The sequence below is a fragment of the Capricornis sumatraensis genome, chromosome 1 (genome assembly GCF_032405125.1).
Source record: "Capricornis sumatraensis isolate serow.1 chromosome 1, serow.2, whole genome shotgun sequence".
Taxonomy (NCBI): domain Eukaryota; kingdom Metazoa; phylum Chordata; class Mammalia; order Artiodactyla; family Bovidae; genus Capricornis; species Capricornis sumatraensis.
The window spans coordinates 228,122,024-228,138,239 of record NC_091069.1 but is presented as its reverse complement, the minus strand read 5'-3'; the positions used below and the strand labels follow the sequence as shown (position 1 = coordinate 228,138,239).

General features: G+C 34.3%; 1 protein-coding gene across 1 annotated transcript in view; it reads right to left on the bottom strand.

Moving 5' to 3' along the window:
• Window positions 1-271: 271 nt before the first annotated feature.
• LOC138093116 (phospholipid scramblase 1-like) overlaps window positions 272-16,216 on the bottom strand; it is a 33,323-nt gene continuing 17,378 nt past the window's right edge. Inside the window, exons 4-7 of the mRNA XM_068989231.1 lie at window positions 12,734-12,895; window positions 9,780-9,941; window positions 9,477-9,478; window positions 272-368 (exon numbers count right to left, since the gene is read on the bottom strand). Of these exons, the coding sequence (XP_068845332.1) occupies window positions 272-368; window positions 9,477-9,478; window positions 9,780-9,941; window positions 12,734-12,895 (423 nt within the window). The remainder of the gene's footprint in view (window positions 369-9,476; window positions 9,479-9,779; window positions 9,942-12,733; window positions 12,896-16,216) is intronic.

Sequence of the window (16,216 nt, the reverse complement as noted above, 5' to 3'; positions counted from 1 at the left end):
TTGTTGATAGTATCATTTGCAAAAAATTCTTCCAGCCTGTAGGTTGTCTTTTGTTTTGTTCATGGGTTTCCTTTACTGTACAAAAGCTTATAAGGTTGATTAGATTCCATTTGTTTATTTTTGGTTCCAATGATCATTTCTAAGTTCCTAAATTTTTGGTGTGGTTCAGTACGTAGAAAATTAAATGCTGTGTGTCCTATTATGTGGAAAAAAATCATACAAATAATTTTAGTGAAATAAAACTTTATTATATATTCTAAGTAAAAGTTGTTTAATTTTGGTGAGGACTGGCAAAACTTAATGCCAGTAATATCTGGCATGATTTTTCAGGCTGACTCTTATGACCAGAGTTCAAAATACATGTAGTCCTAGAATGAAAATGAAACACAAATATGATTAAGCTGGTTTAATAGCAGTAACAGGCAACTTCTAAGGGATTAAGTATGATTATTTGACTACTCTTAATACACCAAAATAGTAAATTTGAATATAATATTAATTTGTTTCCCTTAGAGAACAGCAACTAATTTCACCTTACTTTATTTTCCTCTGTATTTTCTCATTCGTGTATACTCGATACAGAAAAATATAGAAATACCAAAGAGAAAATTTTATAATTTCAATTCTCCAAGATCTACCATTAATATTTTGATTTAAATTTCTTCCAGGTACATAATTAGTGTTATAATATGCTTATATCCTACTTTTTTCATTAAATAATATACACTGAATATTCATGTCATTGAGCATTTGAGTTATTAACATTCTACTTCATAGATAGTTTATAATGTGATTAATAAATCTTATAACTTACATTTTAGATTTTAACATTTTTTATTTATTAGAGTGAATTTTGCAACATAGAGTATACATTTCTGTTTACTAGTGTACACAGAATTGTCTGTTGTTGTTTAGTCACTAAGTTGTGTCCAGCTCTTTTGTGACCCATGGACTATAGCCTGCTAGGCTTCTCTGTCCATGGAATTTCTGCAAGAATAATGGAGTGAGTTGCCATTTCCTTCTTCAGCAGATATTCCTAACCCAGGGATTGAACTTGCATCTCATGCAGCTTCTGTATTGTAGGTGGATTCTTTACCATTGTACCACCAGGGGAGCCCTACGTAATTGTCTGCATCTCTTCATTTTTTGGAAGAAAGCAATACATATGAAAAAATATCAACATTATAATTTTTAATGGATATTTTCAGTTTGTCCCCCCAAAGTTGCATGTATAGCTCTTGAGTTTCTTATTTCTGTAACCTGATTGGGAGAAAAAATTAAAAGAGATATTTCATTGTTGTTTATTCCTTTACTTGATAGGTTTTTGAAAATGTTTTCATATAGTTACTGGTTATCTGTATTCCCTTATTAATGGCTGTATTAATTAGTTTTTAATATATATCCATTTCATTTGAGATTTGATTTTTTTCTCACTTAAGTAAAATTTTTTATTAATATAATGATATTATTTCTATGAATCATATATTTTAGCTACTTTATTATCTGCTGTTGAAAGTTTAATATTATGATTTGTCTTGAGGTGCAGAAGTTTAAGATCTGGAGAAGGAAATGGCAACCTACTCCAGTATTCTTACCTGGAAAATTCCATGGACAAGGAGCCTGGTGGGCTATAGTCTATGAGTTGCAAAGAGCTGGACATGACTAAGCAATTGAGCACACGTGCACAGAAGTTAAGATATTCTAATTTAGCAGTCTTTTACTCTGTGACTTAATTGCTTTGAAAGTTCTTTTCTATCTAGAAAACATATGTGAATGCTATTTGTTCATTTATCTTTGATCAGTAATTCAATACTTCTTTCCTTATGGTCCCTTGGGTTTGTTCTATTCTTTTACTAACCTTTTATATAGATACTAGGTTCATTAATTTTTCACTTTTTTTCTCTTCTTCAAAAGTATTTATAGCTATATTGTTCTTTTTAACATTTTTAGTTGCATTCTAAAAATTTTAAAATATAATATTATTCAATTTAATGTACTTTAAAATGTTTATTGTGTTACTTTTTATCCCTGACTTATTTACATGTTTTCCTGTACAAAATATTTTAAAATGTGTATCTTCATCAATATCTAATTTACTGTTACTTGCTTAGACACTAAGATCCAAATTATACCCATTCTCTGAAACATGTTGAGACTTCCTTCTTGACCTACTATGAGAAAAATTTTTATAAAAAATTGTTTGTTGAAAATATATTATCTATTTGCTTGATACAGAGTTCTACATACATTCTTTAAATCAAGCTTCTTAATATTTTTGTTCAAATTTAAATAATTTTACTAAGGTTCTGTCTTCTACAATGAGTAAAAATTAAAAACTGTGTGAATTTTCCACTATGATGATGAGTTTCTCACTAACTATATAACATGTTTCTCTATATTTTGAGGTTTATATTAGGTACACAGAACCCTAGAATTTTTGTATCTTCTGAGTAAAACTTTTATCATTATGTAGTTACCCTCTGTCTGGCCCTAATAGTGTTTTTTGTCCTAACATCTATTTTTTTTTTCCTGATAGCGACCTTGCTTTATTAGCTTACTTATGGTTAGCATTTTTCTGTTAACTTATCCCATTTTTTCTTTCTTTCAATTTTTTTGTCTTTATTTTAGGTCTGTCTCCTATATAGAACCTCTGAATATTTTAAAACTCAAATCAAACCATATCTATTCTTTTACTTGCAATATTTGGCCATTTACATTTATTGTAGGTATTATAAGATATTGTGTGGTGGTGGTGGTTTAGTTGCTAAGTTGTGTCCAACTCCTGAGACCCCATGGATTGTATGTAGTCTGCCAGACTCCTCTGTCCGTGGGATTCTCTAGGCAAGAATACTAGAGTGGGTTGCCATTTCCTTCTCCAGGGGATCTTCCCAACCCAAGAATTGAACCTGGGTCTCCTGCATTGCAGGCAGATTCTTTACTAACTGAGCTACAAGGGAAGCCCAAGATATTGTATAGAATATATTTAATTGACATATTGATATACCTGAATAGGTAGCTCTTTTCTACCATTTTAATTTCCTGTTTCTATTTGTCCCACTTTGTCTATGCTTTTTGCTTCTTGCTCTTTCCCCGAAATAGATTCTTTCACTCATTTGTTTACTTGCTTGTATTTTATTCCTATTTCTCCTCTCTACTAGTTTGCAGTTTATAAAGTCCTTTCATTTTTTCAGTGGTTGTCCATGAAATTAACATGCGTACTTAATTCACCTCCTGAACAATACAAAGACCTTATGACATTGTAATTCTAGTAATTTTCTCACAGCTTATTTACTTTTGTTGCCTATTATTTTAGTGTTGCTTTTTTTGATCTCACAAATTAGACATTTGCTACTATTGTTTTTTATGAGACACAATTGACATAAAATACTGTATTAGTTTCAGATATACAACATAATGATTTGATATTTGTATACACTGCAAAATGATCACTGCAGTAAGTTCAGTTACGATCTACCACCATATAAAGTTACAACATTTTTCTTGTAAATAGAACTTTTAAAATGTTTTATATTAGCACTTTTCAAATATGCAATACAATATTATTAGAGTCATCATGTTATATATCATATCGACTTATTTTTTTTATAAGTAGAAAGTTTTTACATCTTGATTCTTTCCCCTTATTTTGCCTGTTCTCCAATCTCTTCTATTAGCTTTATGTGGTTCAGTTTTGTTTGTTTTGTCTTTTAAATTCCACATACAAGTGAAATCATGTGATATTTGTCTTTCTTGTTCTGACTTATTTCAGTGTTTTTTTATGGCTAAATAGTAGTCTATCATAAGTGTACCACATCTTCCTTGTCCATTCATCTATTGTTGGATATTTACATTTTACATTATATTTACATTATATTTTCCATAACTTGGCTACTTTAAGTAATGCTGCAATGAACATGAGGGTGCAAATATCTTTTCAAGGTAAAGTTTTTATTTTGTTAGGGTAAATACCCAGAAGTAGAATTTCTGAATCATATGGAAGTTATATTTTTAGTTTTTTGAGGTACCTGCATACTGTTTACCATAGTAGTTGTACCAGTTTACAGTCTCACCAATAGTGTACACAGATTCCTTTTTATCCAAGTGCTTGCCAACACTTGTTATTCTTGTCTTTTAGATAACAGTGATTGAAACAGATGTGAGCTGACATCTCATTAAAGTTTTAATTTACATTTCCCTGATGATTAGTGATGTTGAGCATCTTTTCATGTGTCTCTTGGCCATGTTCATGTCTTCTTTGGAAAAATGTCTATTCAGATTCTCTGCCCATTTAAAAATTATATTGTTAGTGTATTCTTTACTACTGAGTTGTATGAGTTCTAATTATATTTTGGATATTAACTTTTATTGGATATAAATTTGCAGACATCTTCTCTCATTCAGTAAGTTGCCTTTTCATTTTGATGATGGTGTCCTTGCTGTTCAGAGTCTTTTTAGTCTGATGTAGTTTCATGTGTTGTTTTTTAAATTTATTTTTAATTGGATGATAAGTGCTTTATAGTGTTGTGCTGGTGTCTGCTGTACAACACCATGAATCATCTATAAGTATACATATATTCCCTGCCTTTTGAGCTTCCCTCAAATATATACATATATATATATATATATATATATATATATAAACAATACTTGTTTTTCTCTTTCTGACTTACTTCACTCCATTGAACAGGCTTTAGGTTCATCTACTTCACTTTAACTGACTCAAATTCATTTCTTTTTGTGGGTGGCTGAGTAATATTCCATTATATGTGTGTGTGTGTGTGTGTGTGTGTGTGTAAAACTTCTTTATCCATGCATCTATCAATGGGCATTCAGGTTGCTTCTTTGTCATAGCTATTGTAAATAGTGGTGCTATGAACATTGGGGTACATGTGTCTTTTTGAATTATGGTTTTCTCAGGCTAAATACCCAGTAGTGGGACTGCTGGGTCAACACTGCTTATTATTAGAGAATTGCAAGTCAAAACTACCATGGGGTATCATCTCACACCAAAATGGCCGTCATAAAAAAATCTACAAATACAAATCTACATCAAAATACAAATGCTGGAGAGGATATGGAGAAAAGGGAAAACTCTTGCACTGTTGGTAGAAATGTAAATCGATAAAGCCACTATTCAAAACAGTATGGAGATTCCTTAAAAAACAAGAAATAAAGCCACATGTTTATTTTGCTTTTGTTGCCCTTGCCTTTGGAGTCAGATCCAAAAATTCCTCCTTTAGAACGATATCAAGGAATTCATCACCTGTGTTTTCTTGTAGGATTTTTATGGTCTCTGGTCTTATATTTAATTCTTTAAAACATTTTAAGTTATTTTGGTGAATGGTATAAGACAGTAGTCTAATTTTATTTTTTTGCATGTGTCTATTCAGTTTTATTAACATTTATTGAAGAGCCAATACTTTCCCATTGTATATTCTTGGCTACTTTGTCATAAATCAATCAGATGTGCATGCATTATTTCTGAAGTTACTATGCCTTTTCATTATCTATGTATCTGTTTTTATACAAATATCATACTAGTTTGATTACTATGACTTTTTAATATCATTTGAAATCAGGGAGCATGATGCCCACAGTGTTGTACTTCATTCTCAAGAGTGCTTTGACTTTCAGTATCTTTTGTGGTTCCCTATATATTTTAGGATTATTTGTTCTATTTACTTTAGGAAATATGGACCAGTGAAAGAGGAGACTGAAAAAAACTTCAACATTCAGAAAATGAAGATCATGGCATCTGGTCCCATCACTTCATGGCAAATAGATGGGGAAACAATGGAAACAGTGACGGACTGTTTTTTTGGGCTCCAAAATCACTGCAGATGGTGATTGCAGCCATGAAATTAAAAGATGTTTGCTCCTTGGAAGAAAAGCTACGACCAACCTAGACAGCATATTAAGTCCATATAGTGAAAGCTATGGGTTTTCCAGTAGTCATGTATGGATGTGAGAGTTGAACTAAAGAAAGTTGAGCACCAAAGAATTGATACTTTTGAACTGTGGTGTTGGAGGACTCCTGAGAGTCCCTTGGACTGCAAGGAGATCCAACCAGTTCATCCTAAAGGAAATGAACCCTGAATATTCATTGGAAGGACTGATGCTGAAGCTGGAACTCCAATACTTTGGCCACCTGATGCAAAGAGCTGACTCATTTGAAGAGACCCTGGTGCTGGGAAAGATTGAAGGCAGGAGGAGAAGGGGACAACAGAGGATGAGATGGTTGGATGGCATCACTGACTTGGATGCACACTAATTTATGCAAACTCCGGAATTTGGTGATGTTCAGGGAAGCCTGGCATTACGCAGTCCATGGAGTTGCAAAGAGTTGGACATGACTGAGTGAATGAACTGAACTAATTCTTCCAATCCATGAACACGTAATATCTTTCCATTTATTTATTTGTCTTCTTCAGTTGTTCATCAGTGTCTTATAGTTTTCAGTGTACAGGTCTTTCACTTTTTGGTAAATTTATTCCTAGTTATTTTATTCTTTTTGATGTCCTTGTAAATGAGATTCTTTTCTTAAGTTATCTTTCTGATAGTTCATTTCTAGTGTATAAAAACACAACAGGTTTTTGTGTATTGATTTTGTAACCTGCAACTTTAGTGAATTTATTTATTAGTTCTAATGGTTTTCTTTTTGCAGAGTATAAAAATGTACTGTGTTCATTCAGTCTTCTGAGTTTAGTGACCATTTCTATGGACCATTATTTTGAGCTCTTTATCAGGTAAGTTATTTATCTCCATTTCATTAAATTTTATTTTCTGATGTTTTATCTTGTTCTTTCATTTGGAGTGTATTTCTCTGTTTATTCATTTTGCTTGACTCTGTGTTATGTTAGGCAAAGCAGCTACCTCTCCCAGTCTTGAAGGAATGGTCTTGTATAGGAGATGAACCTTATCATTTACCTAACCCTTGCTGTTAGTTATCTCTCAAACTTTTGTGGTTATCTAAGCACCCAGATTTGTTGTTGATAGGTTCCAGTGGTTGAAATCAAGACTTTTCAGTGTTCAAAGGAGGAATCTGTCAGGACCTAGTTACAGGCTCACTGGATGCCATATCCTCAAGCAGCAGTTTTTAGGGTATGTAAATATATTCAGCTCTTTGGGAGTATAGTCATAAACCCTGCTGGACTCCAAACCAAGTAATTTGGGTGTATCCCTTGGTGACATTTGCAGATACTGGGACTCTAGATGAATGTGTAACCTCCTTCTTAGTGAGTAATTTGAGCTGAAGCAAGACTGAGAGTACAAAAATAGAACCCCCCAGCCTATGTTCCCTGAGAACAACTTCATAGCCTCTAGATGTATGGTAAACTTGAAACCTGTCCCTCAAGCTGAGACTCCAGCCCAAGTAAAGAAGACTTTTTCATAGGAAGACTAGGGCTATGTTTTAGCCTCCTGTCTATGTCATGGTCTGGCACATGGTAGCCTGTGAAGAACTATCTCTCAGACTGTTTCAGTCACTTGGGGCCCAGAAGCCCAAGCACCCCTGGCCACCAGAGTCAGGTGATCAAGGGGTATCCCCCTGTGTTGACTGTATATATCTGTTGGCTTTAGCAGGACTGCAGTTGAGCTTGGAACCAAGGCATGCCTGCTGGCTTTAACAAGGCTGCTGGCAGAGTATGACCACCAGCACTAGCACAGTAGCAAAACTGGCACCTACTAGTGCTGGCCCTTACAATGTAGAATGAGAACATAAGAGCATAAAATGCTAGCAACTTTATCTGGAAAGTCCCACAGGCCCTCTTCCCTCTAGAACATGCTTTAAGATTAGCTAGTGAACCCCCTTCACTAGCTAATATCATTTAGATGTTTTTCAAACTGCAGTTTATGTGCTGTCTTGGGGTGAGTCTGCATGTAAGCCCTTTAAGAGAGGAATCTCTGTTCCCTGCAGCACTTTCAATGTCCTGAACCTTGGCCATATTGGTTTCTAAGGCCAGATGTTTGGGGGCTCATTTCTCCAGTGCAGGTCCCAAGACTTGGAGTGCCTGAAGTAGGGCACCAACCCTTTGCTTCTAGGGATAAGCTCTGTATTTGTGAGAGCCCTCCCAATTGTGTGTCTCCACACCAGATGTGCATTTTTTTTTGGTGAGAACACATCTGTTTCTCCATCCTATATTGATCTTTTTATCCTTCATCATTGAAGAGTTGTTTAGCTAGTTTTCAGCATTTTTTTCAGAAGGAAATATTCCATGTACATGTGTGTGTGCTCAGTCACTTCAGTCATGTATGATTCCTTCATCTGCTGCATTGCAGACAAATTCTTTACCTCTGAGCCACTGGAGAAGCCACAATTATTCCATATGTAGGAGTTAATTTGATGTTCCCATGGGAGGAGGTGAATTCAAGAGGTTCTTACACTGCTGTCTTGAACCTCTTCTGATATTTATTTGTAAAAACAGATTTACATTCACAAATATAGTTAGCATTTTATTTGCTCATATTATTGAACCTCAGATGATTATTCTCAGATTATGTCCCTTCTTCCTGAATTCTTTCCTTTAGAAATGGTCTATGTGAATAAAAAATGTACTTTAAAAAAAAAACTTATTTATTTTGCTCTTCTCCTTGAGATATTCTTGAAGAAAATTGAAATTGAGAGTTAAAATTGTTTTTTAAATCAGTACTTTGAAGATATTATTCTATTCTGTCTGGCTTCCACTCTTTCTATTAAGAAGACAGTTGTCAGTCTTGTTTGTAGTAGATTTTTCTTTTCTTTCTGGTTACTTATTTTTCTTTACTATTTTGCTACCTCACTGTGATTTATATAGGTGTTAATTTTTAATTATATTACTTAAGATATGTTGTCCTTTTTGCCTCACTGAATTAGTTTCTTCTGGAAATTTTTTTTAGCAGTTATTATTCCCTATCCTATCGTGAGACTCTTGACTTTCATATTTCCTTGTCTCTGTAGGTTATTATGAATAATTTCCTCAACTATATATCCCAGTTCACTAATTTTTTCCTCATCTACATTTGATCTGCTATCTAATCTGTTTATTTTTCTCTTTCTCCAAATTACTTAATACTGTATGACACATCCCTGCATACTTCTTCTGCCATTTCCTGTTATTTCATAATATTTGGAGAATGAAGACAGTTGCTATATTCATTTTCTCCTAAGACCCAATGAAATCAAGAATGACAAATTCTTTTAAAATATTTCTACATATCTATGGCCTCCAAATGAGCAATATTACCTTTTTCAATGAACTGTTTAAAAAAGTTCTTATTATAAAATTTTAAATTCTTGGTGTATGTATGTGGTCAGTCACTCAGTTATGTCTGACTCTTTGCAACCCCATGGACCATAGACTATCAGATTCCTCAGTCCATGGGATTTCCCAGGCAAGAATATTGGAGTGGGTTGCCATTTCCTCCTCCAAAGGATCTTGCTGACCCAGAGACTGAACTTGAGTCTCCTGAGTCTCCTGCACTGGCAAATGGATTCTTACCACTGAAAAAATAACAGTAAATTACATTGAATGAAACATTGTATTCTTATTTTCAGTGAAGTATTCTTATTTTTCATTAGGGCAAAGGAATTCAACTCTAATGATCACATTTCCAGGACATTCTCGCTTTTATTTCCTTTGCAGTGTGAACACTCAATCCATGATGTAATTTGGGGACCTAGGACTAGACCAAAAGCACAGATTGCAATTGATCTAGGTGATTTGAGGAGAAATAATAGCAAAAGTATAGTGATAATCTCAGAAAATTAATGTGCAGCTAAAATAGAATGAAAATAGACTCACAATGAGGAAACTTGCTCCAAGCATCAATGCTTTTATTCTGACATCAATATCAAATGGAAACTGGATCCCAAATGTATTGGTATTGGTGCAAAGTTCTCTCATAAATCCAACCCACTGATTTGAAATCTTACCAATAATCATTTCTTCATCCAGGGACAATAACTAAAATTAAAAAAAATATTTTTAATCTTAGATTAAAACCCCTGAAATAAAAACAACAGGCATTCCTACATCAATTTTAGTAATTACATATGACCCATATGAGTTATAATATAATAATGATGTACCCTGAAATAAAAAGAATATTCAATAAGATCAGAAGATAGCCTCTAAAAACATGTACAGACAATGTCTACCTAAAGGAAAATTTTCAAATTGATTGCATACAAGTGATTTTATGTATATGTGTGTATACATACATATATTATGTATATATATATATGTATGTTTTATATATAATGCATTTATATAAAATTATATTAATATATATATAATTTGCTTAAATTTGACTGGAGAATCCATTTAATTGTGAAAGAAAACCACTAGCTTTTCAACTCTTCTACACAGCTAACTCTTTCCTAAGAGATCCTAATTTTCTGAATCCCTCTCCAATTTCCTCATGCCCTTTTTTCCTTTACTCATTTAGACTCCCTAGAGTACAACTTCTCATACCAGCTAATATTATTTCTCAACATAAGAGATACTCACGTAAATATAAAACAATACATCTGTGATAAATTCCACTGCTTATTTTGTAATGAATGCCAGAAGGGAAAGGAAGTGTGATATGATGGAGTATAATAGGGAGATAATAGGCAGACTGAAAGAACTGGAGGGATGGTTTTAGAGAAAACCTCTTAGGCAAAGCATCATTTGAGCTGAGATTTGGAGGATTGGTAGGAATAGGGAAATTCCTAGTGACAGAGGAACAGGGAAAATGAGAGCCTCCTAGAAAGAGACAGCTATATGTTAAAAGGCTCTGATTTAGGAAGGAACATGGTTGGAACAAAATGAGTAAAGGAGATAGTGGTAGAAAAATGAGTAAGAAAAGAGAGGTATGGAGGACTAGGTCTGCCTAACCTTGTAAGTAATGCTAAGGAAATTGGGGAATAGAAATATGGAAGATTTTTACATGATTATGTCAAACATCCAGTTTTTCCAGAACTCTGAACACATCTTTCCCTATTACCCTCAGCAAAATAGCTTATCGTTTCCACTGAGGAGAAAATAGGAGCAACTGGGCAGGAACTTACTAAACTTGCAGACACCAGCCTAGAAAGTTATTCTATCTGTACCAACACGCCCTGCTTCCTTTCTAGTGTGATGAATGGGCCATTTCTACGCCTGTTCAAGACCAGTTCCCTATATGCCTTAGGTTCCATACCAAGTAAGAGACAAAGTTCATCAAATATTCAGTTTATGTTGTTTCTCCACATTTTTCCTCCAATTTGGCTTGTTTCCTTTAAAATCAAAGCGTACTAAGGAATCACCTTTCATAAATATACCTCCCTGTCCACTCTGTGCCCTGACCCACTCAGGAACAGGTTTATGGTAATACAAGGAGACAGGTCATATAGATGCAGAGTTAGTTTCTGTCTTATCTAAAGTTTGATATTTGTTTATAATAGACTTTTGCATTAATTTTGATGTTAAAAATATATTTAAATATCATTTATCTTAATTATCAGGTTTTTTGATACCCCTTGTAATTTTTTTTCCTGAGATAAACATCTTATTTGCCACACCCTAGTCCTGCTCTATAACCAGCTGCCCCTTTACATGTCTCCTCTTTTTCATAACCAAAAGTATTAAAAGATTTGCCCACATTTGTGCACAAGATGAGTTTCTCACAGAATCATTACCTCCCTTTCTTGTTCCTTACTCTTGGAGGCTACCTACAAGTGCCAACTATAAAATGGCTTTGTTTCAAATTTAGAAGGAATAGGAAGTATATTAAATACCTTAAAGAAAGTTCTTAAGACAGTAGAATAAAGTACAATTTACTGTACCATAATGAGATAAAACACTGGTATTATTAAAAAATGAGGCAAAGTAGCTTTACCTTCCAGAGTTTTAAGCACAGAACACCCTGTTCCACTGGTTTTCAACTTGAAATAGAAAAATAAGAGTCCTGTATGCTCATTTTATTAAAATTTCAAATAAAGCATTATTATTATAATTAAATTTTTAAGTATGCCTTCTTTAATCAGTGCATGCAAGTGCCAATCAGAATTAGCATCACTAAACTGAATTGACATAATTCTAGAGGAGGAAAAAACTCAGGTAGTATTTTAACTAGGCTGTGTCCAAATTTCTGATTATACATTTCAGATATTAAAACAAGCAAAGTATCCTTGATAAAAGGCTGACAAGCAGTACATTTTTCAAATAGAATATCTTATCATACCAAGACAATATTCTCTGTTGATTAGGAATCTACAGATTTAAACAACTGTAGTGGGTTAGTTTTATTAACTATATGTAGTAGTTTACTTCCTAAATTATTATCTGAATGTTGGCCATTTTATGAGAAGTAAATCAGTAAGCACATAAAACATTAACAAAATTATATCATAGCAATTTCAGAATTTTATAAAATTTAGCATTAATATATTAGTTATAATTAATGCTGGATTATGTCATTATCTATTGACATAAAGGTAATTTTCTTTTTCCATATTTTCAAACATTAGATACAAAGCTTCTTGTTTGATAGTTAAACACTTAAAATATAGATTAAAAGATGCCTTATAAGCTTCACAAACTGTAGGGCTTAATTAAGCAAAGAAATTATGAATTAGAAATTCAATTTTAAAATTAAGCAAATAGGTATAGTAATAATTATAACATGTTTAATTTTGTTTTAATCACCTTAATTAACTACCTGCATTAGAAAAGTATCAAATTATTAACTAATTTGAGCATGATATCCTAAAACATAATGAATTACTCACATTAAAATTTAGATCTTTGAGACAGCTAGAAACCACACATGGCCCTCTGATTTTCATTAAATTCTCCTTATTTTCATTTTTTATTTTAAACATTGGCAAAAATGGGTGATAATATTGATAAACATATCCAATTATTTCTCCAGGAGGCGCCTCAACTTTTAGCTACAAAATATTAAAAAACATATAGTATTAATCAAATTAGATATATTTGATTTGTAAATAAGACTATATTTACTTATATGCCACCTTTTACTTAAGTTTTTGTATATGTGAACAGAACTCTTGAGTTTTAGGCATGCCCTATATTTGGGGACTGATGCAGAAGTGAAAGGGCTTTCTAGGTGGTGGTATGGTAAAGAACCCGACTGCCAATGCAAGAGATGCAAGAGATGCAGGTTTAGCCTGGAGAATCCCATGGGCAGAGGAGCCTGATGAGCTACAGTCCATAGGGTTGCAAGGAGTTGGACACAACTGAAGCAACTTAGCCTACGTGCATGGAAGTGAAAAAGAAGAATTTGGATGTTGAAATCCCTGAATTGAGATCTGATGCTGCTGTTCACTAACCACATGAAATATGGACAGATCACTAACCTCTCTGAAATTAATTTTCCACTTGTAAAAGAGGGATGATAATAACAGTTGGTGCTTATGAGGGTCACTTTTTAAATTTTTATGCCTATTAGATATGTCTTAAAAGCACAAATCACACCAAAACTGTTTATTATCCAATATGCCAAGAACTTTTGTACCTTTATGACAATACAAATATGACTTCATTGAAGTTCTTTATGCTCATTGTGATTTAAAATCCAGTTCATAAAAATCAATAGACTACTTGAATAAATTATGGCATATCACCCATAAAATGGCTTATTATGCAACCATTTATGAGATTGAGGAAGTTCTATACATACCAATATAATCTTCAAGTTAAAAAATTGCAAAAAAAATCTACCGTGTTACAAACACACCTCAAACAGACACACACATATATATGTGAGTATATATATATAGATAGATAGATAAGCATAAGTACATTTCATGCAGAGATGGGCTCGATAAAGGAAAGAAATGGTATGGACCTAACAGAAGCAGAAGATATTAAGAAGAGGTGGCAAGAATACACAGAACTGTACAAAAAAGAGCTTCACAGCCAAGATAATCACGATGGTGTGATCACTCACCTAGAGCCAGACATCCTGGAATGTGGGCCGTAGAAAGCCTCACTACGAACAAAGCTAGTGGAGGTGATGGAATTCCATTTGAGCTATTTCAAATCCTAAAAGATGATGCTGTGAAAGTGCTGCACTCAGTAGGCCAGCAATTTTGGAAAACTCAGCAGTGGCCACAGGACTGGACAAGGTCAGTTTTCATTCCAATCCCAAAGAAAGGCAATGCCAAAGAATGCTCAAACATTCCTTCTACTGCACAATTGCACTCATCTCACATGCTAGTAAAGTAATGCTTAAAATTCTCCAAGCCAGGCTTCAAGAGTATGTGAATCGTGAACTTCCAGATGTTCAAGCTGGTTTTAGAAAAGGCAGAGGAACCAGAGATCAAATTGAAAACATCCGCTGGATCATGGAAAAAGCAAGAGAGTTCCAGAAAAATATCTGTTTCTGCTTTATTGACTATGCCAAAGCCTTTGACTGTGTGGATCACAAGAAACTGTGGAAAATTCTGAAAGGGATGGGAATACCAGACCACCTGACCTGCCTCTTGAGAAATCTGTATGCAGGTCAGGAAGCAACAGTTAGAACTGGACATGAAACAACAGACTGGTCCCAAATAGGAAAAGGAGTCCATCAAGGCTGTATATTGTCACACTGTTTATTCAACTTCTATGCAGAGAACATCATGAGAAATGCTGGGCTTGAAGGAGCACAAACTAGAATCAAGATTGCTGGGAGAAATATCAATAACTCAGATATGCAGATGACACCACCCTTATGGCAGAAAGTGAAGAGGAACTAAAAAGCCTCTTGATGAAAGTGAAAGAAAAGAGTGAAAAACTTGGCTTAAAGCTCAGCATTCAGAAAACGAAGATCATGGCATCTGGTCCCATCGCTCCATGGAAAATAGATGGAGAAACAGTGGGAACAGTGTCAGACTTTAGTTTTTTGGGCTCCAAAACCACTGCAAATGGTGATTGCAGCCATGAAATTAAAAGACACTTACTCCTTCAAAGGAAAGTTATGACCAGCCTAGATAGCATATTGAAAAGCAGAGACATTACTTTGCCAACAAAGGTCCATCTAGTCAAGGCTATTGTTTTTCCAGTGGTCATGTATGGAAGTGAGAGTTGGACTGTGAAGAAAGCTGAGCACCAAAGAATTGATGCTTTTGAACTGTGATGTTGGAGAAGACTCTTGAGTGTCCCTTGGACTGCAAGGAGATCCAACCAGCCCATTCTAAAGGAGATCAGTCCTGGGTGTTCATTGGAAGGACTGATGCTGAAGCTGAAATTCCAATACTTTGGCCACCTGATGCGAAGAATTGACTCATTGGAAAAGACTGATGCTGGGAGGGCTTGGGGGCAGGAGGAGAAGGGGACGACAGAGGATGAGATGGTTGGATGGCATCACTGACTCGATGGACATGAGTTTGAGTGAACTCTGGCAGTCGGTGATGGACAGGCAGGCCTGGCGAGCTGGGATTCATGGGGTCGCAAAGAGTCAGATGGACTGAGCAACTGAACTGAAGTGAACTGATGCATCTATTATACAAATGTTCATAGAATAATTCTTTAACTCATAATAGCAGCTGCTTCTGAAGAAGAATAAAGCAGACATGGGAACTAAAAGTTTGACAGACATTATTTTTCCTGAATATACTTCTGCTAACTTTATTTTTTTCTTTCTCCCACCTTCTCTTTCTTCTTTCCTCTTTAACTTCCTCCTTTTTATATATACACATGTATTTATTATTCTATCAAAAAATAAGACCTTAAGTGAATAAGGTGGTAGTGGTGATATAGTTTATGAGTCTTCTCAAAATCCTCATAGAAAGGACACAGTAAGTATGATTGCTAAACCAAACAAAACCACTGTGAAATTCTTTATCAAAATAGATGGAAAAATTATAGCCTCACATCTCAAAATACAAGTAGATGTAGTAAAACAAGTGACAGCAGCAAGATAACTCCTGAGATCCAAGGAATCCAGATACCACTCACCAGTATCATCACAAAGAGAAACAGATCCCCCTCAGAAGATAAGAAGCCTGCAATTAAATAAATTTAAAAGAAAATAAAATAGTATAAACAGAGGGAGAAGTACTTTACAAACATATGCGGATAACTTTTGTCATGGGAGGTGTTTCATTTGGCAAGAATCAATAAGGAAAAAAAAAATCTCAAAGGACCAGTCTGAGAAACATAACTGAAAATGGGATGCGACAGCACAGCCCCTACTGCCTCCATTGTCAGTACAAGAAGATGATGGGGGGACCTACTGGGGCTGATGTCTAGACATAACTTTTTAC